Here is a 24,087-nt window from a genome sequence, read left to right on the forward strand (position 1 = left end):
CACCCTTTTTATTTAACTTCTATGCAGAGTACATCATGAGAAACACTGGACTGGAAGAAACACAAGCTGAACCAAGATTGCCGGGAGAAATATCAATAACCTCAGATATGCAGATGACACCACCCTTATGGCAGAAAGTGAAGAGGAACTAAAAAGCCTCTTGATGAAAGTGAAAGAGAGTGAAAAAGTTGGCTTAATGCTCAACATTCAGAAAACGAAGATCATGGCATCCGGTCCCATCACTTCATGGGAAATAGATGGGGAAACAGTGGAAACAGTGTCAGACTTAATTTTTCTGGGCTCTAAAATCACTGCAGATGGTTACTGCAGCCATGAAATTAAAAGACGCTTACTCCTTGGAAGGAAAGTTATGACCAACCTAGATAGCATATTGAAAAGCAGAGACATTACTTTGCCAACAAAGGTTCGTCTAGTCAAGGCTATGGTTTTTCCTGTGGTCATGTATGGATGTGAGAGTCGGACTGTGAAGAAGGCTGAGCGCTGAAGAATTGATGCTTTTGAACTGTGGTGTTGGAGAAGACTCTTGAGAGTCCCTTGGACTGCAAGGAGATCCAACCAGTCCATTCTGAAGGAGATCAGCCTGGGATTTCTTTGGAAGGATTGATGCTAAAGCTGAAACTCCAGTACTTTGGCCACCTCATGCGAAGAGTTGACTCATTGGAAAAGACTCTGATGCTGGGAGGGATTGGGGGCAGGAGGAGAAGGGGACGACGGAGGATGAGATGGCTGGATGGCATCACTGACTCGATGGACATGAGTCTGAGTGAACTCCGGGAGTTGGTGATGGACAGGGAGGCCTGGTGTGCTGTGATTCATGGGGTCGCAAAGAGTCGGAGACGACTGAGCGCCTTATCTGAACAGTATACAGTACCAACGAGGCTGAACTACATTTCCCATAATGCCTCAGACCCGGAAGGAAGTGAGACTCGACCTTCCTGTGATTCCTTATAGACCGGAAGCCAGGGCCTTAGTTCTCTTTCCCATCTTGCAAGGTAAGAATGGTGGTATGTCTCTTCACGGCTAGATTTCAAGTTCCCAATCCTTCGCCATCCTAGCCGAGAGGGTATCAAGTCGACATCTGCAGGAGTCAGACACGCTCGGGGCCTACTGAGAAGCCTCCCAGACGCTTCATTTCTCTCTCTTGGGTTTACGGTAGGGCACGAAGAGGGTGAGCTGAAAGGTTGTAGAGGCTCCAGTTGCTCGCCACCCTCCTGGACTGGGGAAACAGGGCCCTTCCAGGGATTCGTAGCGGACTAGTGGGGCCGCAGGGACTAGAGCGGCGGCGCGCGCTCCGGAATCCCCAATCTGGGTTCCAGAATACGCAACCTAGTTTGTCTCTGCCACGTTGTGGATTTGAGGCTGAGGCCAAATGCTGCTTTCCCCTCTTGCCCAGTCCGAGGGCCGGAAGTCGGCTCCGGGGCTTTGCGGTTTTTTTCTCTCTGGGCTTAGTTTGGACTTAGTGTGTGTGTGTCTTCGCCTTCTAAACCGAATTTCTTGAATGAGGCAGTCTGGTAAGAACAAAAGCCCTGAAAGCGAGCGATTTCAAGTTGCAGTCTCGCTGTTTCCTGGCTTTGGAAATTGTTTTGGCCTGTGCCTAGAATTTTTAATTTGCAAAATAGAAATAATGGAATAAGGACCTGTGACATCACAATATGCAGCAAACACTTAACGGGCGTGAGGTGTCTTCGGCTCGTCGAAGAGGTTATAGTGTATTGGGGGGGACAACCTAAAAATTAAACCATTATGGATGTTGTTGCAAAGGTGGGGGGATTAGGAGGAAGGCCTGTATTTTATAGTGGGAAGAATGAAAAGGACATTTTAGCTACTTGGAGGATGAGAACTTGTGGTTTGGGAGGCCTGTTAGTGTATAGCTATGGGATAACTGGTGAAATGCCTTTAAAAAAAAAAAATACACGTGTTGGTAGATGGCGGGTGAAAAGGCTGAGAAGCCAGATACTAAGGAGAAAAAACCTGAAGCCAAGAAGGCTGATGCTGGCAAGAAGGCTAAAAAGGTGGAAAAGGTGAAGAAAGTTAAGAAGGGGAAGCCCCACTGCAGCCGAAATCCTGTCCTGGTCAGAGGAATTGGCAGATATTCCCGATCAGCCATGTACTCCAGAAAGGCCTTGTACAAGAGAAAGTATTCAGCAGCTAAATCCAAGGTAAGGGATGAGGGGAACTCATTGGGCATTCTCTTAAGCTTAAAATGTTTGTCTGCCTCTGACTGTGATGTGTTTGTCTCCTCATAGGTCGAAAAGAAAAAGAAGGTTCGTGTTCTTGCTACTGTCACAAAACCAGTTGGTGGAGACAAGAATGGTGGTACCCGAGTGGTCAAACTTCGCAAAATGGTAAGATTTGGAGATCTTTAGTTGGGTGTTGAGTTGTATCCTGTGAGGATTTTTGTGTGTGCTCAAGGTTCTGGAAGTTTGTGTTTACCAGAGGATTACTAATGGAGGATAGTGAGTTTGGGGTTTACGATTTGGTTTTATTACTTACTATTCTTCAGTAGAGTTACTTTTCTGCGGTTTTGTTTCTTACAATACTGAAATAGTTTCACCTCTTGGGGTTGTGACATCTACCCTGCACAGAGCCTAGAAATGCGGCCAGACCTAAAGAACATTTGTCCACTAAAGCTGTGTTTCTTGGCCCCTCTTGACCATGCACAAGACCCAACAGTTTCTCTGTGAAAAAGAAAGGTTTGCTCTGATTTCCATTATGGGACTATTCCCAGATGTATTTCACTCTGCACAGTTGAATATTACTGCACAAGAGCAAAAATGGCACTTTGATTTCTTCTTATCAAAGGTTTTGTGAGCTGATTTTTTTGTTAGCCATTCATGTTTGTGGTAAAAGCAAAAAAATGTCCACTAAAATGATAGAAGTAGATTATTGTGAGTTACTTGTCATAGGGTCTGTTACTTGTCTGTGGGGTCTTATTTTTATAATAAATGAACTGGCAGTCTTGATCTAAGCTAGTATCTTTGGTTCTATACAGTTTGTTTTTCTTTGTGAATGATGTGGGAGTCATGCATGTTGGTGTGATGTGTATGGACATATTTTAATTGGAAAACAAGCCTTGCTTTTTTTCATAGCATACAGAACGTGTCAGGCCTTTGTTTTCTGAAATGTAGTTTACAGCAGAGTCAGAAACCTTAGAAAAGATTGAGAATGACTGCTACACGACAGTGCATAAGCCATGTAATACACTAAAGTTTGGTTTGATCCCAAATTTACTTGCTGGATCTTTCCCTTTGCTTGAAGACACAGCTCTTTCAGTTTCTACCCTGTGTTTTTGCATGAAAAGCTAATAAAGCAGCACTGACCTTTTCTACTTTTAAAATCTTAGAAGTGAAATGCAATAGTGTAAATAAAGTGTTTCAAGTAACTGAAAGACTGTAGTAAAGGTTTTACCTACTCCAGAACCAGCTCTACTGACTTGATTAGCTTACTTTAATAAGTTGGACCTGTGGGCTTTCTCCAGCCTAGGTATTACCCTACTGAAGATGTGCCTCGAAAACTGTTGAGTCATGGCAAAAAACCCTTCAGTAAGCATGTGAGGAAGCTGCGTGCCAGCATCACTCCTGGGACCATCCTGATCATCCTCACTGGGCGCCACAGAGGCAAGGTGAGTTCAGCTGCCTGGAGTTACTGCGTCCGAATACGTTTGCACTTTGGATAGGATTGGTTTACCTGTGTTAACTGCATCTAGCAGCAGGAGGTCCCATGGGAGAAATGGGATGCTCCATAACAGAACCAACAATCCAGTCCCGAGCATAATGTGTCTAGTCTATAACAGATAATTGATTACCTTTTCCTGTCTTTGGTAATACTAGTTGCAAATAATTCAGGTGTCCCTGTACTCAAAAAATATGTTTGAGTTACTTCCTTAGAATGGAATTGCAGGGATAGAATTAGAGTTGAAAGATATTTGTTTTTATTGTTAAAGGTGGTGGCTGCTAATTTAAATTTTTAAAAAAGGCACACTGAACTACTGCTTATATCCTAGAGTCACCCCTGTTAGTAGTTTGGTATAATTCCTTCCAGACTGTTGGATCTATACATAGGTAGAAATTTCCTTTAACAAAATTAGTCTGTGATTTGATTAATTTAGAAGTCAGGTTTTATTTGTGGAGCCATGTAGCATTTCTTTTTAATTTACAGAGGGTCGTTTTCCTGAAGCAGCTGGGCAGTGGCTTGCTACTTGTGACTGGTAAGAAAGTCCTTGGATTTAATATTCTCTGAAATTTTCAACTCTCCCCGTCTTCAGTTTTGTTTAGAAATAACATATGTATCACTCTTATGAGTTGAAGGTGTACAGTATGATGGTTTGATTTATTAATATATATATTGTGAAATAATTACTGCAGTAGGCAAGTTAAAAAGTTCTTTGTGATGAAAACTCTTAGAAACTACTCTCTTGAATTGCTTATTTAAATGCCTGAAGTATACATTTTGCTTAGGTGGGAACCTAAGTAGAGGTTTCAGTGCCATGAGATTCTTCAGCCTATTTCATTGCCTTGTGTATAAATGCATTCTATGGGAGCAGGTATTTAACTTTATGATATGTGGCATATCATAAAGTAATTGCCACCTATAATGCAGAGTGTTTGTCTACTAATTCCAAGGAATACTGTACAAGGCCTGTGATTGGTCTGCCACTTGGCCCCAGGATGGAGTTCCTACATAGGGGGGAGGTGAGCTGTTTACTCTAGAAAACAGTGCTCAGTTTGAATTTTTCATGAGGCACTGGTGATTTTTTTTTTTTTTTTTTTTAACCAACCTGTATGAGTAATTCTGCTCTCTCCTGGTCTGTGTAACTTTAAGATGGGAGGGGTGGTCTGGGTAACTTTTAAGGTGTAAGGGATGGGGGAAGCCTCACATCTTGAAAAAAGCCTTGATGCTGGCAGTGGAAAGCAGTTTGGAATTTCTTCAGGCCCAGAAAAAAGCTAGAACTTTTGTCAGATTTTTTTTTTCAAATCCAGTCAGGTCTTGACCATTTGCTCCTCCTTTCCCTCACTATATTGATCCTCCCCCACCCCCAGGGCCTCTATCCCTCAATCGAGTTCCTCTGCGTAGAACACACCAGAAATTTGTCATTGCCACCTCCACCAAAATCGATATCAGTGGTGTGAAAATCCCAGAACATCTCACTGACACTTACTTCAAGAAGAAGAAGCTGCGTAAACCCAGACACCAGGAGGGCGAGATCTTCGACACAGAGAGAGAGGTGAGCTTCTATTTCTGTCTTTGTCTTCGGTAACTCTGGCTCCTCTAGTTGAGAGTGAAAATAAATAAGGTTAAGAACTGTTAAAGACTGTAAATAACAAATGAGGAATATCTGGGAAATAAATAATAATAAATAGTAATGTGCTGAATTCCTAGTTGGCAGCTAGGAGTTCAACTCAGAAGCCTGAGGTTTTGGTGAAACTCTGGTGAACTACTGTTTTCCTGGGAATTATCGATCATTTATCCTTCCTTTTATATTAAAGTAGGCAAAAGGGTAAAACTTGTTATGTATTAAAGATAGGTTATATTTCACAGCTCTCCAAAGAGGATTATCAGAATTGCCTTCTGAATATCCCCAGGACTGAGTACTTGTGAAAGAGGATGTCTTCATTAATGTGGAGTTTGGTACTTGGGCTGTTTTTTTAAAATGATTTTTCTTTTTCTTTAGAAATACGAGATCACAGAGCAGCGCAAGGTCGATCAGAAAGCTGTGGACTCACAAATTCTGCGAAGAATCAAAGCTGTCCCTCAGCTCCAGGGCTACCTCCGCTCCGTGTTTGCTCTCACAAATGGAATTTATCCTCACAAAGTAGTGTTCTGAACTTCTTGCAAAGAACCTAATTAAATAACTTGTCATTTCCTTTGTGTCTTTTTTTAATCTGCCTCTAGGTGTGGTATGACTTATAGCCAACTTAATGGGACATTAGCCTCTACTAAATTTTAAGGAGTGGGATTGGGGGCTGTAAACTGCAGAGGAGTCTCCTCTTCAGATAAGCATTCTTAGCTTCCTTAGTGTCTTTTCAGCTTTTTCACCAGGCACGTACCAATACAAAATAGTGGGATTTCCCCAGTCATCACTGAATGAGTCTGTACTAACTACATGGATAAGAGCTGGGCTTTTCAGCTTGCGACTTTCCCTTCTTTCCAGTTTCTTGTATGCTTAGTTTCTTAAAGCGTATATAATAAATTAGTGTAATTAGATACTCTTCTCCCTTGAGTACAGTACATGCTATTACACAAATAAGTGTGTTTTGATTATTCCATAGGAAGTGCTCATCTTTACTGCTGCATAGTGTAAACTTGGCGTTCTGTGGATATTTGGGTTTCTAGCATTTTAATTAAATAGGTTTCCACTGCTATGTAAAAGAGTATTCCTCTGAAACCTTTTGTAAGCTAAAATGGCATAAAGTAAAATTACCTTATGACATATCTTGCTAACAGGTATAAAATGATATAAAACACAGGTGCTCACAGTTCAGAGCAATGGTTCTAAAGTGCTAAATGCAGTTCCCAGGAAAGGAGCTTGGCAATGTCATTCCCACAGCCTAGACACACTGCCTCTATAATGGCTCTGCAAGACAGCTGTTTTTCCCCACTTTTTTTTGGTTAAAGTAGACTCAGCAGTGGGTGCCTGAGTGTTACAGTCTGAAATATGCATATAGATGAGCAAGTACCAGGAAAAGTTGGCTCAGTCAAAGAACTTAAGCCATTGTGGTTGTGCTCGTTTGTGTCCGACTCAGTTGTGTCAGTTTGTGTCTCACCCATGGACTGTTGCCTGCCAAAGTCCTCTGTCCATGGGATTTTCTAGGCAAGAACACGAGTGGTTGCCAATTCCTGATCCAGGGATCGAATCCACGTCTCCCACATTGCCGGCAGATCCACTGAGCCACCTGGGAAGCCTTAGGCAGTTCTGGTAAATGATGCCAAAGTACACTACCCTCCATGAAGGTTGTACCAATTTGTGAGTGCCCATTACCTTACAGACTCACTAAATGAAGTAGTCGGACTTCAGTTTTTAGCAATAGGTGAAAAATGACAAGATGTTAGATTTTGGGATTTTTTTGATGACAAGGTGGTGGTGGTTTTTTGTTGAACCAAGGACTGAGCCTGGGCCCCCTGCCATGGGAACGAGAAGTCTTAGCCACTGCACTACCAGGGAAGTCCGTTCATCTATTAAGATTTATGAAGTATGTTTTAATACTTCATGTGGATTTGTTTGAACATTGATGCGCTGTTTATGAAAGAAATGGCAGAATATTCAAGAGAGCAACATAAGAATCTTGAAATAACCATAAATATGCAAAAAAAAGTCATGTGGAGAAAATGTTCTCATTTTATTTATATGTAATGTGATTATAAAAATCGCCACAAGAAATTTTTACATACATTAAAGGCAGTGTGAGTTTTTCCTTTTTTGGTTTCCAAAAAAGCTCTTTATGGTCTTAAATTATTAGCAATAAAGAGTTTTTTGTTCATGTGAGTTATGTCTGTTGATAATATACCATATTAAGACCAAATAATTATTAAAATACTTGTATTTAAATGACAAACCATTCCATGTTAATGCAATATTTTTGTGAAAAATTTCCAAAACAAAAATGGCATTGTTTCATGGTTTTGCAAATTTCTTAGCTTCTGGCTTTATGGAAGACAGCTGGCTTCTCATGCTTGCTTCTACTTTGAGTCTGTTGCTGTGTCAAATGTGTCCCACACCCTCTGGACACTTCATTTTACACTTACCAGAGAATGAATGTGAACACAGCGTCTCAGTAGCAACATGGCAAATGGCTTTCACTTCACAGATTGGTTTTATTTATTTATTTTTTTCACAGATTGATTTTAAAATCTCGGACACCGAGGATTCCCAAATCATAGCTAATACCACTCTATCCTTTGCAATGTTCCAGATTCTTTGATATTTCATTTTTGGTTTTTTTTTTAATACATTTTTTGCCATCCTGCACAGCATGTGGGATTTTGGTTCCTTGACAAGGAATCAATCGAACCGACACCCCTTGCAATGGAAGCTCGGAGTCTTAACCACTGGACCAGCAGCAAAGTCCCCAGTATTTCCGTCTCTGAGATGTCCTCCCTTTCCGTCCATCTGCTTCCTGTAGCTCTGGTGCATCCGTGCAGTGCTTAGGGCAGGACTGCTTGTAGAGAACGAGGCTGGGAACCCTGTGTCTGAGATCCTGCTTCCTTAGCATCCAAACACCTCTTGTTTAGTTTTTCTGTTGCTGCTGTAATAAGTTACCACAAAGTCTGTGACAAGTACATTCTCTTAGAGTTCTGGAGGTCAGAAGTCGTAAACCAGTTTCAGTGGGCTAGTGTCAAGCCTATGGTGGTGAATGTGCATCCATCTCCCATGACTTGGGATCCCTTCCTTCCGGGTGCTCCAGCCCAGGTTCTTGGCGTCATATCACCTTCCTCTGACCCTCGATCTCTTAAAAAAGACCAGTGTGATTACATCCTAACTGGAAAATCCAGGGTATCTCCTTGTGGAGATAGTTTCTCCACTCACAACACTTCTGACACCAAAATGTGTGGATTTTCCCACACCAAGCCATTCTCCAGTTCTCCACAGATACCAGCTGAAGGTCCTACAGTCCTGTTCTGACACTTAACTACTTGGAATTAGCATGGACCCAAAGATTAAGGCTCAGTCCCACAAGACTGCCCCTCATGTCAGATACCAATCACAAGTACTGGGTCCCTGGGTCACCCACACTACTGTCTGAGCTACAAATAGAGGATTCTTACAAATCCATCCTAAGCTTTGATAGTTTGCTATAATGGCTCTGAGAACTCAGAGGAACACTTCACTTCGATTCACCAGTTTGCGATAAAAGGTACAACTCAGGAACAGCCAAATGGAAGCCATAAATGGAGCAAGGTAAGTAAGGGTGGTGCTGGGAGCACTGTACCCTCTCTGGGTATACTATTTCCCGCACCTCTTGATGTGTTCATCAATCAAGAAGCTCATCAAATCTTATTCAAGAGTTTTATATAGAGCTTGATCACTAGCACTACCACCACTTGCCTGCCTTTCCTTAAGTCTGGGTTGAGCTGAAATTTCCAGCCTTCTTATCCCTTGGTCTTTCTGGTGACCATCCCTATCCTGAGGCTGGGGTCTGACCCTAAGTCAACTCATTACCTTGGATGTGGTCAAAAAGGGGCTTCCCTGGTGGCTCAGATGGTAAAGAATCCACCTGCAATGTGGGAGACCTGGGGTCAATCCCTGGGTTGGGGAGATCCCCTGGAGAAGGAAATGGCTACCCACTCCAGTATTCTGGCCAGGAAAATTCCATGGACAGAGGAGGCTGGCAGGCCCTAATCCATGGTGTCACAAGAGTAATCAAAAAGAGCTCCTTACAAATAACAAAAGATACTCCCATCTCTCAGGAAATTGCATGGGCTTTAGGAGCTCTGTGCCAGGGACCCAGGACAAAGACCAAATATATTTTTGTGTTATACTGCCTTCCGTATCTTCAGATCTTTCTTAAAAAACGTTTATTTATTTGGTTGCATCATGTCTTAGTTGCAGCACATGAGATCTTTCCAGTGTAGGCTTCTGCTTGTGGCTCGTGGGCTTAGTTACCCCCTGAGGCATGTGGGATCTTAGTTCCCCAACCAGGGATCTAACCCACATCTTCTACAAGGGAAGGTGGATTCTTAACCACTGGACCACCAGAGATGTCCCTCAAGATCTTTAACTTAATCACATCTGGGTCTTCCCCAGCAGTCCAGTGGTTAGGACTCTGCTTCCACTGCAGGATTGGCAGGTTTGATCCCTGGTCAGGGAACTAAGATCCTGCAAGCAAAACACTTAATCACATCTGCCAAGTACCCTTTGCCATATAAAGTAATATGCATGAAGTTGAGGGATTAAGACAGGAGACTCTTTGGGACCATTATGTAGCCTGCATCAAGCACCAAACTGGTTACGTGGGTTTGGGGAGGAATCCTACTCTAGTCCAGGGCCTGATTACCACCTTTAGCAGCCCTAAGTGTTGAACACACCCCAGTGCTATGCTCCATGTATGTAATTCAAAATAAAAACAGGATCAAAGTAAGGAAAGGCAACTGTGTTCTGAATTGCCCATAGATTGCACAAGTATAAAATTGGAATTTCCTGGGCAGAGAAGGTATGGACTACACTCAAAAACTGTTCATTGAATACAGGTCAATTGAAAATGGTATAGAGGTTCAAGTTGTAGCTTTGGAGATCCAATGGACTTGGATTTGAATTCTAACTTTGCTGCTATTCATTTACCTTTCAGGTAATCAATGTGATCCTAATGACAAAAGCTATTGTCCTGACTATGTGCCAAGCAGTTAAAGTGTATACTTTTTTTTTTTAGAATTGTATTTTAAATTAGTTATCTTATTATTTTTTTGGTTGTGGTGGGTCTTTGTTGCTCCACGCAGGCTTTCTTGTGGTGTGGTGTGGTGACTTCTCTTGTGGAGCATGCGCTCTAGGGTGCTCAGTCTCCTGTAGCTGTGGCATGTGGGATCTTCCCAGAACCAGGAATCAAGCCCTTGTCCCCTGCATTGGCAGGTGAGTTCTTATCCACTCTACCACCAGGGAAATACTAGAATTATTTTATTGTGGTAAGTTATATATAATAAAACATACCACTTTAAACATTTTAAATATACAGTTCAGTGGCACTAAGAATTTAATTTAATATATTGGGCTTCCCTGGCGGCTCAGACAGTAAAGAATCCACCTGCAATGCAGGAGATCTGAGTTTGATCCCTGGGTTGGGAAGATCCTCTGGAGGAGGGCATGGCAACCCACTCCAGTATTCTTGCCTGGAGAATCCCCATGGACAGAGGAGCCTGGTGGGCTACAGTTGATGAGGTCACAGAGTCAGACCCGACTGAGTGACTAAGCATAGTACAACACAGCACATTTAATATATATTTGTATATGTATTAATATATAGGTATTTGATTAAATATGTAAATGTTTAACATATTTTTAAATGTATTTAAGGTATACAGTCTCACAAGGGCATCTAAATTTTTATTAATAATTATTTAATTGCAGTTAAAATAGGTGGGCTTCCCAGGTGGCGCTAGTGGTAAAGGACCTGCCTGCCAATGCAGGATTTGTAAGAGACTCAGGTTCGATCCCTAGGTCAGGAAGATCCCCTGAAGGAGGAAATGGCAACCTACTCCAATATTCCTGCCTGGAGAATCCCATGGACAGGGGAACCTGGTGGGCTACAGTCCATGGGGTCACAAAGAGTTCTACACGACTGATGCGGCTTAGCACAAAATAGGTACTACTGAGAAAGTATACTGTGCAAAGAGATTGAGAAACAGGAGGACTTGTCATGTTTGGGGAGCCAAGGAATTTCTCTTAGAGGTAGCTGAGACCTGAAGGATGAATAGGAGTGTGTCAAGTGAAACAGGTGGGAAGTACAATCTAGGCCAGGGACTACCATGTGCAAAGACCCAGAGCAGGAACACCGGTACAAGGGCTAAGAACCGGGAAGAAGCCAGGGTAACTCTTCGATCAAGATTGGCTCTGGCCTAAGGAGAGTAAATCCTAAGAGTTCTCTTCACAAGGAAAAAACTTATTTTTTCATTTGTTTGTATATGGGATGAATGGATGTTCATTCATCATTGTGATAATCACTTCATGATGTAAGTCAAATCATTATGCTGTACACCTTAAACTTACACAACTGGGTGCTGTGCTTAGTTGCTCAGTTGTGTCTGACTTTGTGGCCCCATGAGCTGTGGCCCACCAGGCTCCTCCATCTATGGGATTTTCCGGGCAAGATTATTGCCATGCCCTCCTCCAGGGGATCTTCCCAACCCAAGGATCGAACTCAAGTCTCCCATATTGCAGGCAGATTCTTTACCATCTGAGCCAGCAAAGAAGCCCAAACTTATGTCAATTATATCTCAAAAACATACACACACAAAACTTGAGCAAAAACACCCTGGACAAAAAAAATAAAAAAAAAACCTTTAGGGGAACCGTCCTCATTTCTCAGATCAGGTCCCTGGCCTTCTCATCCCCTTTGGAATTACTTGTTTCAAGTCATTTTCCCATTCTAAGCTGGAGCAAGGAAAGATGCTTTTCTCCTAGAGGGGAGGAGTGCCAACCTAATACTTTGCCAGCATCAGAATACGGAATGAATGAAAAGATAAGAGTGTTTGCTTTTTTTCTTTTGAAAACTCTAGGACTGTGCCTTTTGCCCGCTTTTCCTTTGTGGGAACTAGCTTTTTAAAATTGGGGGATAATTTTTTACAATGTTGTGTTGCTTTCTGCTGTATAACAACATGAATCAGCTATATGTGTACACATATCCCCTCCCTATTGAATAAGGCCTCTGGTATCCACAAGGGGGCGAGAGAGGACGTGGCATCTTTTGGAACTCCAAGGTGCGGATTCCTCCAATGACAATTGCACTTCTTGATGCTTTTCATCAGCTTGGAGGCTCTTCCCTTGGTAACCGTAATTAAGGGAGCTCGAAGGAGAATTTCTCCCTCTGATTTTCAAATATCTTTTTCTTTCAAATTCTTTTCTCCGATGCCTCATAGACCCTCCTATGAGCTGAAGGAATTTTCCTTAAAATAAATTACAAAAAAAAAAAAAAGAAGAAAACACGGCCAACCATATCATTTGGAAAAAAGATTTTGAGTAGGTGTGTGTGTTTCCTCTTTGAGACTGTGATTAGTGAGATGGAAATAATCAATCTCCCCCACATATTCTGTCGATGTGTGTGCGTATATTTCTGTAGCAGATGTAGGCATGTATTTTTCCCTTGGTGTTTTGAAAGGCCTTAAAAATTAACATGGCTGCTTTGTTTAAAGCTATTTCAAGCTCTATTAAGACTTATCAAGGACCACTTATCTCCACCCTGCAGTTGCATTTTTGTGGGCCCGGTAAGGATTACAGACTCAATTTTAAACATTCAGCTAGTGCAGGAAAGCCAGCAGAAGGGAGAGCTATTGCAAAATCCCAGAGGGGCCCCAGCTCTAGCCAAAGCCAGTGAACACCACGTCAGCAGCTGGGGCAGCGGGGAGACAGTCTCTACCAACAAGCTCTCTCTCTCCTGGGGAGATGCCTCCCAGGGGAAACTGAAGTGCAATCTACTCATGGCTTTTCTTCCTCCTTGCTCATGCTTCTTTGCTTCCAACAGAGGGTTGTCCAGACAACACCTTCTCCTTATCCTTTTCCTATCCCAAGTACCCATTCTCAAACAGAAGAGTGGAGAGGACAATTCCAAAGAAAATAAGTCATAAATCATAAACCTTTCCTTTCTATATGATTCCATGAATGGCTGTTTCCTGTATGCATGGTGTGTCTGTGTGTGTGTGTGTGTGTATGTGTGATCTTAACTAAATTTGGATTCTCTGTATCCAGGTTTCTAGCATAAAATTCTTTTGAGCAAAGACTTTTTTCATCTTGATAATCTGTTCTAGAGATTTCCAGTAAATGGTCTCTTTTTCCATAGGGCTTCTATAAATATTAATTCATCAGCTGCCTCTTCATGGTATGGTGGCAGCCATGCAATCCAGTGACTAATTAATTACTGTTGCTAAAATATTAAATAACTATTCATTATGCAGTCTAAAGACTTTCAGCTGTGGATATGTTTTCATTCATTGAAGTGAAGGGCAATACGGACTGTCCCCAACCTAGGACAGTTCGACTTACAGATTTTTCAACTTTACAGTGGTGGAAAATGGATATAGTTGATTTTGCTCAACTATAGACTAATGTAAGCATTCTGAGCACCTTTAAGGTAGTGCAAGCTAAGCTATGAAGTTCAGTGAGGCCTTCTATTTTTTATATTTTCAACTTACAATGGGTTTATCAGGACATAACCCCATCATAGGTCAAGAAAGATCTGTAATTCCTGGGCATCTTGACTCCTTATCTTGAAATATAAACAATATGAGGAGGAGAATTATTTTGAGCCACACTGCTGCTGCTAAGTCACTTCAGTCGTGTCCGACTCTGTGCAACCCCATAGACGGCAGCCCACCAGGCTCCCCCGTCCCCGGGATTCTCCAGGCAAGAACACTGGAGTGTGTTGCCATTTCCTTCTCCAATGCATGAAAGTGAAAAGTGAAAGTGAAGTCGCTGAGTCATGTCTGACTCTTCACAACCCCATGGACTGCAGCCTACCAGGCTCCTCCGTCCATGGGATTTTTCAGGCAAGAGTACTGGAGTGGGGTGCCATTGCCTTCTCCATTGAGTCACACAAGGCTATTTAGATTCCAAAACCTGAGCGTTCAAAAATTGTGATGCCAGACACAATTGAAATGACCTTTGACAGAGGAATGGATGAAGAAGATGTGGTACATATATACACAATGGAATATTACTCAGCCATTAAAAAGAATGAAATAATGCCATTTGCAGCAACATGGATAGACCCAGAGGTTGTCATACCGAATGAAGTAAGTCAGACAGAGAAGGTGGAATACTATATGACATCCCTTATATGTGGAATCTAAAAAGAAATGATACAAATGAAATTACTAGCAAAACAGAAAGAGACTCACAGACTTAGAGAATGAACTTATGGTTGCTGGGTTGAAGGGATGGTTGGGGAGTTTGGGATGAACATGTACACATTGCTGTATTTAAAATGGATAACCAACAAGAACCTACTACATAGCACTAGGAACTCTGCTCAATGTTATGTGGCAGCCTGGATGGGAGGGGAGTTTGGTATATGTATGGTTGAGTCCCTTTGCTGTTCACCTGAAACTATCACAACATTCTTAATTGGCTATACACCAATACAAAAGAAAACGTTTTTAAAAAACAAAGCTGGGATTATAGACTCAAACTAGGTTCGCATCTGAGATTTGGTGTTTGCTGTCTGTGAGATATTGATTAAAGCATCCAACTGAGCCTTGGTTTCCTAGCCGAAAATGGGGGTAATAATATCTCCATTCTGTATACCTCCCAGGATTTGATACTTGCTAGGAGCTTAACACATGCATGTGGGATAAATATCCTGAAAATGAAATTAACAATCGTTGAAAGGCACATGAGATTGTTACAGTGCAATGCATATGAATTGCTTATTTGGGAGGGAGGCAGAAGAGAATGGAGCCAGTCAGGGGTTCAAATCTCAATTCTGCCAAATTCTAGGTGGGTGCAAGTCACTTAATTCTGAGCTTCAGTTCCTTGTAAAATGTAAGAATACTCAGAAGGATAGTATGATAGAAATATGAGTGGAGGTACCTCCATTCCTAGATGTTCAATAGATTTTGTTTTTTGCTTTTATCAAAAGTAATGCAAGCTTGAGAAAGAAAATTTGGAAAACATTGCAAAGCACAAACCACTCATCTCCCAGTCAATGCACTGCTGTAAATGTAGTGCATCTCCTGTAAATGCATTGCTGAAATTTACCAAAATATTGTCAGACATGATACTTTCCCTGTCTTTACATCTACAGTCATGCATGCATGTAATTTTAAAAATGCAGTCTTACAGCAAGCACAATTAAATTTCAAAATTTCTTTACTACTTTAGCCTGATTTTTTCCATTTACCAATACATCATCAACATTCACTTGTATTAATATTCTTCATAAGCATTATTCTGAATGGCATCATAATATTCCATGTTTCAGATATACCATTATAATAGTTAACCAGTCCCACACTGTTGGGTATTTAATCTGACTATAATTTTTCCTCTTATAAACAATACTGAGCTGCACATCCCTGTGTGTTCAACCTGGACTGTGAGTCTGATAATTTCCTTCAGACAACTTCCTCAAAGTTGAATTGCTGGATCAAAAAGTTTGCTCTTTAATGCTCTCATTCGTTCGTTCTTTATGAAAACTTTTATTTTTTAGAGCAGTTTTAGGTTCACAAAAAAAACTGAGGATGCAGAAATATCAGACATACTCCCTGCTCCAATGCATGCATAATCTCTCCCATTTTCACATGCCCCACCATGTGATACATTTGTCACAACTGATGAACCGAACTGACACATCATAATGCCTAAAGTCCATATTTGACATTGTGGCTCCCTCTTGGTGTAGTATATTCTATGATTTTGAAAAAATGTATAATTTCATGTATACATCATTATTGTATTATACAGAGTACTATTCACTGCCCTGAAAATTTCTGTGCTCTGCCTTTCTGCATCCCTCCCTTTCTGCATCCACTAGCTACCAGTGATCTTTTTATCATCTCCATAGTTTAGTCTTTTCCAAAATATGATATAGTTGGAATAATACAGTGTATTGTCTTCTCATGGTTTGGTAGTCATTTCTTCTTTGTGCTGAATAATATTCCATTGTCCAGATGTACCACAGTTTATCTATCCATTCACTTCCTGAAGGGCATCTTGGTTTGGCAATTATGAATAAAGCTGCTATAAACTTCCCTATGCAGATTTTTAAAATTTTAAATTTATTTTAATTGGAGGATAATTGCTTTACAATGTTATATTGGTTTCTGCCATACACCAACATGAATCAGCGATAGGTATACATATTTAGCCTCCCTCTTGACTCTCCCTTCTACATCCCACCCTTCTAGACTGTCACAGAGCAGCTGATTTGGGCTCCCTGCCTCATACAGCAAGTTTCCACTGGCTATCTAATTTTACATATGGTAATGCATACGTTTCAGTGCTACTTTCTCAGTTTGTCCCATCCCCTCCTCCCGCCACTGTGTCCACAGGTTGTTCTCTATGTCTGTGTCTCCACTGCTGCCCTTCAAATAGGTTCATCAGTACCATTTTTCTAGATTTCACATATATGGTTAACACACAGTCCTTGTTTTTCTGACTTACTTCACTGTGTGTAATAGGCTCTAGGTTCATCCACCTCATTATAACTGACTCAAATGCATTCCTTTTTATGGGCTGAGTAATATTCCATTGCATATATGTACCACAACTTCTTTATCCATTCATGTATGGATGGACATCTAGGCCTGTGCAAGTATTTTGGTGGACATATGCATTCAAGTCCTTTGATACCAAAGACTGCTTTTTTTTTTGAAGTATAAAAGCAATACAAAGATCATCTTACTTCAGCCATTCCAGGCTAGTTCTGCTCTGTGTGGCAATTCATATTAACAGTTTAGTACATAGTCTCCCACACATTTTTCTCTAAACACATAGTTCTTTCCTTTCTTCTTTTAATAAAAGTGGGATGGCTGGCATATTTTTAAGGTGTATGTCAATCAGTGTTGAATAGTGATGGAATATAAGAATAATTTTAACTCCCTCTTGGAGCATTTATTAAGGGCCAGACACCAGACATTGTGACCGGTGCTTTATTTTCACCAGGTTTTGAGTGCTTATTGGGTACAAGAATTTGTAGTGAATATGTAGCACCTACTGTGCGTTTCGACCAAGTGCTTATGAACAAACTGCAGCACCTACTGTGAGCCATATTTTTGCATATATCTTATTTAAACGTGCAAGCAGCCCGTGAACTTCCACGTGTCTGCCCAGGTGCCCACGGTGGGACTCGGGCCAGAGAGAGAGGGGTACACACATGAGCAGAGGGGAGGAGAGTAGAGGAAGGCTGCCCTCTTCTCCTGGAGTAATGCAGACGTAGGGCGCCCTGGAAGTGTAAGGACGTGGGAGGTCACTCTGAGGGCAAGATGCAGAAAAAGGCTAGGCGGAGCTCCAGCCAACCTGGCTGTCGCCGGGCCTTCGGTAGGTGGGCGGGGCCAGATGAGTGGGCGGAGCCGGTATTGTCCGCTCCGCGGGGCATGCTGGGAGCCCCGCCCCCAACATGGCGCCTCACTGACAGTTGGCTGCCGAGCGGCAGAGGCGGATCCTGTTCCTCAGGGCGGCGGCGGCGGCGGGGCCGGGGTCTCCGGGGCCAGGGGTGGGAGGATGGCAGCTCGGACCTCCTAGGGCGGAGCTGCACGGTCTAGGCGGCGAGCGGGGCGCTGCAGGCGGGCGCGGCGGCTGCTGCCATGGACTGGTGAACTCGGCGGCTCTTGCTCGCATCTCGCAGAGCCGAGCGGCTGCTCCTCACAGCCAACCCCTCAGCCGGGGCCATGGGCTCGTCGGCGGCCGCGGCGGCTGCGGCGGCTGCGGCCGCGGACTCCGCGCAGTGGCTCTCGGTGAAGGAGGAGACCATCTTCCTGCACGACGGGCTGATCCGGGTCACCGACCTGGCCGAGCTGCCCAGCGAGATCCTCGGGGCCCCGGAGGCCGCCGACACCGACTTAGAGGTGAGCGAGGCTGCCCCCTGGCCTCCACCATCAGATTAGCCCACCCGGCCCGCACCCCTGGGGTCGGGCCTTCTTTCCGCTTCACCCCGGACCCCGAGGGCCCCAGAAGGCTGCCCTGGCAGGTGTGTGTGTGGGTGGGCTCTGGGCAGGCAGGTGCGGGCCGCGCCGCTGGTCTGCAGACCACCCGGGGCCTCAGGCCCGCCGGGGTTTCATTTGTGGTTTCATTTTGAACATTCCGACTCCTAGCACTTTATTAGACCATCACCCGGCCCGGCCTTCACGCCCCAGAGGAGCAGCCGCCGCCTCCCGGGCCCTATCTCCCCTCCCCCACGGGCCCCTCGGTCGCACTTCCAGGGCACACCCAGGCTGCTTAGCTGCGGGGTCTTTTTAATTTTAACGCTTTACATCTCTCCCCATGTTGTTATACCCCAGTGCTGTGTGTGTGTGTGTATGTGTGTGTGCGTGTGTGTGTTGTTTATTTTTCTCGGGAGAAGGTAGTGGCAGCTGCCAGTCGGTGATGGGCATTCCAGCAACTACTGTGTGTCGTGCGGGTATTGGCACGGGGCCTTTGTCAGGGAAGCAAGCTGGCTGTGTGGACAGCGAAGGGGGATGCTGCGGCGGTCCTCAATGCTCTCTCCGCAAGGGTCATGAACGTTTTAGGCCGCAAGGCCTTTCTATGATCTCGGGGGTCGAGGAGAAGCCCAGGCTTAGAAGCCGTGGCAGGTGCAAAAGCAAATCTCAGCAGTTGTGCCGCTGGGTTTGGGGGCAGAAGGAAACCAAATATGCTGGATGGATGGGAACTTTGCACCGACTTCACTTGGTTCCGGTGTTTGCCCCGGGGTGGGAGCTGCGTTAGGATCGGTTGATCCAGGCACTGCCCCCCCCACCCCACCTCCACTTTGCGGGATGACATTTTGACGTGTAGGAAGCATCCAGTGGCACGAAATTCTTATTGTCGCAAGGAGGACTCTCAGGGGTAGGGCGCAGAGAGGCTGGCCTGTCTGTTGGCTATAAACGGAATGCGAGGAATCTTTTTGTGTTTTGCGGTTTTGCAGGCACTTTGGCTTTCAACACAACGATCATTTATAGAAACGGATTAAACCCCATTACTGTGTGTTTCTGGAAAGGGCAGTGACGGGATCCCGTTGGCGGAGACATTTGTATGTGTCTGAGATGGGAATACCGTCCTCTGTATTTTTGTGTCTGGATTCGAGGTTGAGGTTGCAGCATTTCCACTGTGAACTCCTAATGACTTATTTTACAGTCTAGCTACCAAAAAAAGGCATGTGCATATTGATAGGGAATTCCTAACATGGAATTAGAGGTTTATCATGTCTCATTTGGGCCTTTTCTATAAAAAGCAAGGTGTGTCTGAGTGTCTTATCTGCTTGAAAGCTCAAGGGGCATTATGCTATGATGGTGGAATCTTTGGATTTAATTGGCTCTCTTGTAGGTGAAATGTGGAAAGCTCTTTGTTCCTCAAGACTAAGTTCACAGATCCAAAATTTTTATATGTATGTAGTTTATTTATTTTTAGGATTAAAAAGTGTAGGCTCCATTAAAAATACGTGAAGTTGGCTTTCCTAAGATGTTTACTGTATAAATGTACTGAATATTTGCCAGGTATTTCCACAGAAGAATGATTTTAAAAGAAAGAACCTCTCTGGCCTGGAAGTTTTTTTAAAACTCTTAAACATTTTTTTGTTGTCTGACCTCTCAGAAACCAATATGTGTATGGATGATAAACACTTCTGACTATAGTCAGAACTTTTTTCATTTCTTTCCATGTGTGATACAGGCAACATAGTATCAGGAGAAGCTGCTAAGAATGTTTTGTTAGATTTGTGTTTTGTGTGGGTGTATTCACATTTATTTATTTAATAACAATAATGTTGATTAAGTATGTCATATGTGTCAAGCATTTATTAAATTCTCAAAGGGATCTTGGCTTTTTTAAAAAAGGATCCTGGTAGCTAAATATTGTTACCTGTTTTAACAGTTGTAAATATTGTATCCGTGTACAGATGAGGCAAGTAAACTGCAGAGCAGGTATACAGTTTGCTCAGGATCACATAACTGGAAAAGAGAGCCTGACATTAACTCAGCTCTATTTGGTCTCAAACATACCTGCTACTAATCATGTATGTATGATGCTCATGTTTGTAATTATTTTAAATTCAATAACTGGTTAAAGATAGGGTAATAAACAGATATCTTTATTTCCTTTCTAGTGACTTATTCTTTTTATTTTTGAGGAAGATTAGAGGTTCATTAACTTTTTAAAAACTAACTTTTGGAAACTTCCCTGGCAGTCAGTGGCCAGAGCTCTGCGCTCCTAATGTAGGGAACCCAGGTTCAGTCCTTGGTCAGAGAACTAGCTCCCACATGCCTCAACTAAGACATGGAGCAGCTAGGTAAATAAAAAACAAAACAAAACACCTAACTTTTGAAATGCTGCCACCCCTATGTAATATATTCTTCCAGGCCACACCTTCTAGTGGACACCTGGGTAAAAATGACCGATTTTTACAGGATTTTATAGTTATATACAATCTTTCAATTTGGGATTAGAAAGATGAGACTCAAACTGAGTTAAGTGATTTATGATTGGCAACTTTCATAAGACTGCACTAGCTGTAACAGTCTCAGAATTTTAGGAGGAACCTTAGAGATATTTGTTTCTCTCATTTTATTATTAAAAAAAATTTTTTAAACCAATCTCATTTTTAAAATTTATTTTTGATTGAAGGATAATTGCTTTACAGAATTTTGTTGTTTTCTGTCAAACACCAATCTCATTTTTTAAAAATGTTATTTATTTTGGACATACTGTATGGCTTGTGGGATCCTAGTTCTCTGACCAGGGATTGAACCGAGGCCCCTCAGCAGTGAGAGCACAGAGCCCTAACCATCACACGGGCAGAGAATTTCCTTCCCCTCATTTTAGAGAGAAGTTATCTGAGATAAGGAAAGGTTTTGGCTTGGAGCAAGCTAGTCCCTGATGCCGGGAAAGATTGAGGGCAGAAGGAGAAGAGGGCGTCAGAGGATGAGATGGCTGGATAGCATCACAGATGCAATGGACATGCACTTGGGCAAACTTTGGGAGATGGTGAGGGACAGGGAGGTCTGGCGTGCTGCGGTCCAGGGGGTCGCAAAGATTCGGATGCTACTGGGCGACTGAACAACAACAACATAGCTAGTTATGGCAGGGCAAATGACTAGACCCTGGCTTTCCTGTCTTTAAATTCCAGTGTTCTTTTCATCTGTAAGTGTAGCTTAAAGTTAAATGTCAATCTGAAAAAAGAACCCATCCTGAAAAGTAGATCAGCATTAACTTAGCATTTTAATTTAAGCAGTAGCAGGGCATTTGAATTAAAAAAAATTTTCTTCCCTGTGAATTCTAAACAGAAGGGTTTTTGTTGTTGTTGTTGGTTTGTTTATTTTTCAGTAAATAGTGTTTAATCAACAAATTCATTCAAGTGTTTATGGAATTTAGAGGTGAGCCGAGCCTACTGTTGTGAGGTGAGCATAGCAAGGGGTAGATAAAATCCTTGTTCTTAAAAAAGCTTTTATTTTAGTGGGGGATATAGACAGTAACCGGAGAAGGCAATGGCACCCCACTCCAGTACTCTTGCCTGGAAAATCCCATGGACGGAGGAGCCTGGTAGGCTGCAGTCCGTGGGGTCGCTAAGAGTCAGGCACACTTTTCACTTTCATGCATTGGAGAAGGAAATGGCAACCCACTCCAGTATTCTTGCCTGGAGAATCCCGGGGACAGAGGAGCCTGGTAGGAGGCCGTCTATGGGGTCGCACAGAGTCGGACACAACTGAAGCGACTTAGCAGTAGCCGCAGCATAGACAGTAACAAATATTGTTTAACGTAGGACTTGTATACATTATGTCAAATGATAAGTGCTATGGAGAAAAGTGTAGCTGGGTAAGAGGGATGGAGGGTAATGGGGATGGGGGAGGGCTCTATTTTACATGCAGTGGGCAAGAGAGGAAAGCCTGGGATGGCATTTGAGACCTGAAAGAAGTGAGAGTGTCAGTTTAATGCAGCTGTTCAGTCGTGTCCGACTCTCTGCAGCCCCATGGGCTGCAGCACGGCATGCTTCCCTGTCCATCACCAACTCCCGGAGCTTGCTCAAACTCATGTCCATCGAGTCGGTGATGCCATCCAATCATCTCATCCTCTGTCATCCCCTTCTCCTCCTGCCTTCTATCTTTCCCAGCATCAGGGTCTTTTCTAAGAAGTCAGTTCTTCACATCAGGTGGCCAAAGTTTTGGAGCTTCAGCTTCAGCATCAGTCCTTCCAGTGAATATTCAGGGTTGATTTCCTTTAGGATTGACTGGTTTGATTTTGCTGTCCAAGGGACTCTCAAGAGTCTTCCCCAACACCACAGTTCAAAAGAATCAATTCTTTGGAGCTTAGCTTTCTTTATGGTCCAACTCTCAACATCCATTCATGACTACTGGAAAAACCATAGCTTTGACCAGACAGACCTTTGTCAGCAAAGTAATGTCTCTGCTTTTTAATATGCTCTCTAGGTTGGTCATAGATTTTCTTCCAAGGAGCAAGCGTCTTTTAATTTCATGGCTGCAGTCACCATCTGCAGTGATTTTGGTGCCCCAGATAATAAAGTCTGTCACAGTTTCCATTGTTTCCCCACTATTTGCCATGAAGTGATGGCACCAGATGCCATTATCTTCATTTTGTAAATGTTGAGTTTTAAGCCAGCTTTTTCACTGTCCTCTTTCATGTTCATCAAGAGGCTCTTTAGTTCCTCTTCGCTTTCTGCCATAAGGGTGGTATCATCTGCATATCTGAGGTTATTGATATTTCTCCCAGCAGTCTTGATTCCAGCTTATGCTTCATCCAGCCCAGCATTTCACATGATGTACTTTGTATATAAGTTAAATAAACAGGGTGACAATATACAGTCTTGATGTACTCCTTTCCCAGTTTGAAACCAGTCTGTTCCATGTCCGGTTCTAACTGTTGCTTCTTGACCTGCATACAAATTTCTGAGGAGGACAGTAAGGTGGTCTGGTATTCCCATCTCTTGAAGAATTTTCCACAGTTTGTTGTGATCCACATAGTCAAAGGCTTTGGTGTAGTGAGAGTGTACCGTATAGCTAGTAGAGGAAGCACATCCCAGACAGAGAACAGCAAGAGCCAGCTCACTGAGAGGGAAGCAGCCTTAGCATCCATAGTGTGGATCTCTGAGCCCAGGAAGCAACGGGGGAGAGGAGAATGAATGATTGGATGGAGGTGGGGGCTGCAGATCAAGCAGGGCCTGGTAGATAGGAACTTTGAATCTACTCTGAGTGAATTAAAGATGCAGAGTGAAGCTCTTTCTTGGCCTTTGAAATAGCTGTTGTTTAGTCACTAAGTCCTGTCCAACTCTTTTGGGACCCCAAGAACTGTAGCCCGCCAGGCTTGTCTGTCAATGGGATTTCCCAGGGAAGAATACTGGCCTGGGGTGCCATTCCCTCCTCCAGGGGATCTTCCCAACCCAGGGATCAAACCCATGTCCTCACTGACAGGTGATTTCTTTACCACGGAGCCACCAGGGAAGCCCCTTAAAATAGCCATCTGTATTTCATTTTATATTGTTGGCAAAAAGTGAAAGCATGCAGGAAGTTATTTGTTAAGTGTTGAAATAAATATAAATATAAGAGAAATAAAAAAAAAAGCAATAGCTCAAAAATGACAACTCAAATATTATTGAACTCAAAATATTTTGCATTACATTTCATAGTACATTAGTCCTTCTAAACAAAAGGGAATTTACAAGGAAAAAGCATCAGTTCTGATTCATTTCGACCCTATGGACTATAGCCTACCAGGCTCCTCCATTC

At 42.9% G+C, this 24,087-nt stretch overlaps 2 protein-coding genes across 9 annotated transcripts in view; both read left to right on the forward strand.

Annotated features, from left to right (window-relative positions):
- The first annotated feature begins 943 nt into the window (after positions 1–943).
- Positions 944–5,902, forward strand: RPL6 (ribosomal protein L6). Of its 3 annotated transcripts, none has more exons than XM_061384979.1 (7): positions 944–1,013; positions 1,947–2,180; positions 2,268–2,366; positions 3,500–3,643; positions 4,180–4,228; positions 5,061–5,245; positions 5,693–5,902. In XM_061384979.1, exons 2-7 carry the CDS (start codon positions 1,947–1,949, stop codon positions 5,843–5,845), a joined length of 864 nt encoding a protein of 287 aa, XP_061240963.1. In that variant the 5' UTR covers positions 944–1,013; the 3' UTR covers positions 5,846–5,902. The 3 variants fall into 3 exon arrangements, with proteins under 3 accessions (XP_061240963.1, XP_061240964.1, XP_061240965.1); XM_061384980.1 differs by lacking the exon at positions 944–1,013 and adding an exon at positions 1,021–1,173; XM_061384981.1 differs by lacking the exon at positions 944–1,013 and adding an exon at positions 1,292–1,532.
- An 11,855-nt stretch (positions 5,903–17,757) lies between these two features.
- HECTD4 (HECT domain E3 ubiquitin protein ligase 4) overlaps positions 17,758–24,087 on the forward strand; it is a 170,695-nt gene continuing 164,365 nt past the window's right edge. For 5 of the 6 annotated variants that reach the window (XM_061384982.1, XM_061384985.1, XM_061384987.1 and 2 more), the window contains exon 1: positions 17,761–18,225. In XM_061384982.1, coding sequence (XP_061240966.1) covers positions 18,049–18,225 — 177 coding nt within the window. In that variant the 5' untranslated portion in view covers positions 17,761–18,048. Of the gene's footprint in view, positions 18,226–24,087 lie in introns of all 6 variants that reach the window. The other variant, XM_061384991.1, reaches the window with a different exon arrangement.

This window comes from Bos javanicus, chromosome 17, assembly GCF_032452875.1.
Source record: "Bos javanicus breed banteng chromosome 17, ARS-OSU_banteng_1.0, whole genome shotgun sequence".
In the NCBI taxonomy this organism is placed as follows: domain Eukaryota; kingdom Metazoa; phylum Chordata; class Mammalia; order Artiodactyla; family Bovidae; genus Bos; species Bos javanicus.

Coding starts and splice junctions, on each gene's coding strand:
- RPL6 (XM_061384979.1), top strand. CDS start 1,947: ATGGCGGGTGAAAAGGCTGAGAAGCCAGATACTAAGGAGAAAAAACCT. Junction 2,181..2,267: donor ATTCAGCAGCTAAATCCAAG/GTAAGGGATGAG, acceptor GTCTCCTCATAG/GTCGAAAAGAAAAAGAAGGT. Junction 3,644..4,179: donor CTGGGCGCCACAGAGGCAAG/GTGAGTTCAGCT, acceptor TTTAATTTACAG/AGGGTCGTTTTCCTGAAGCA.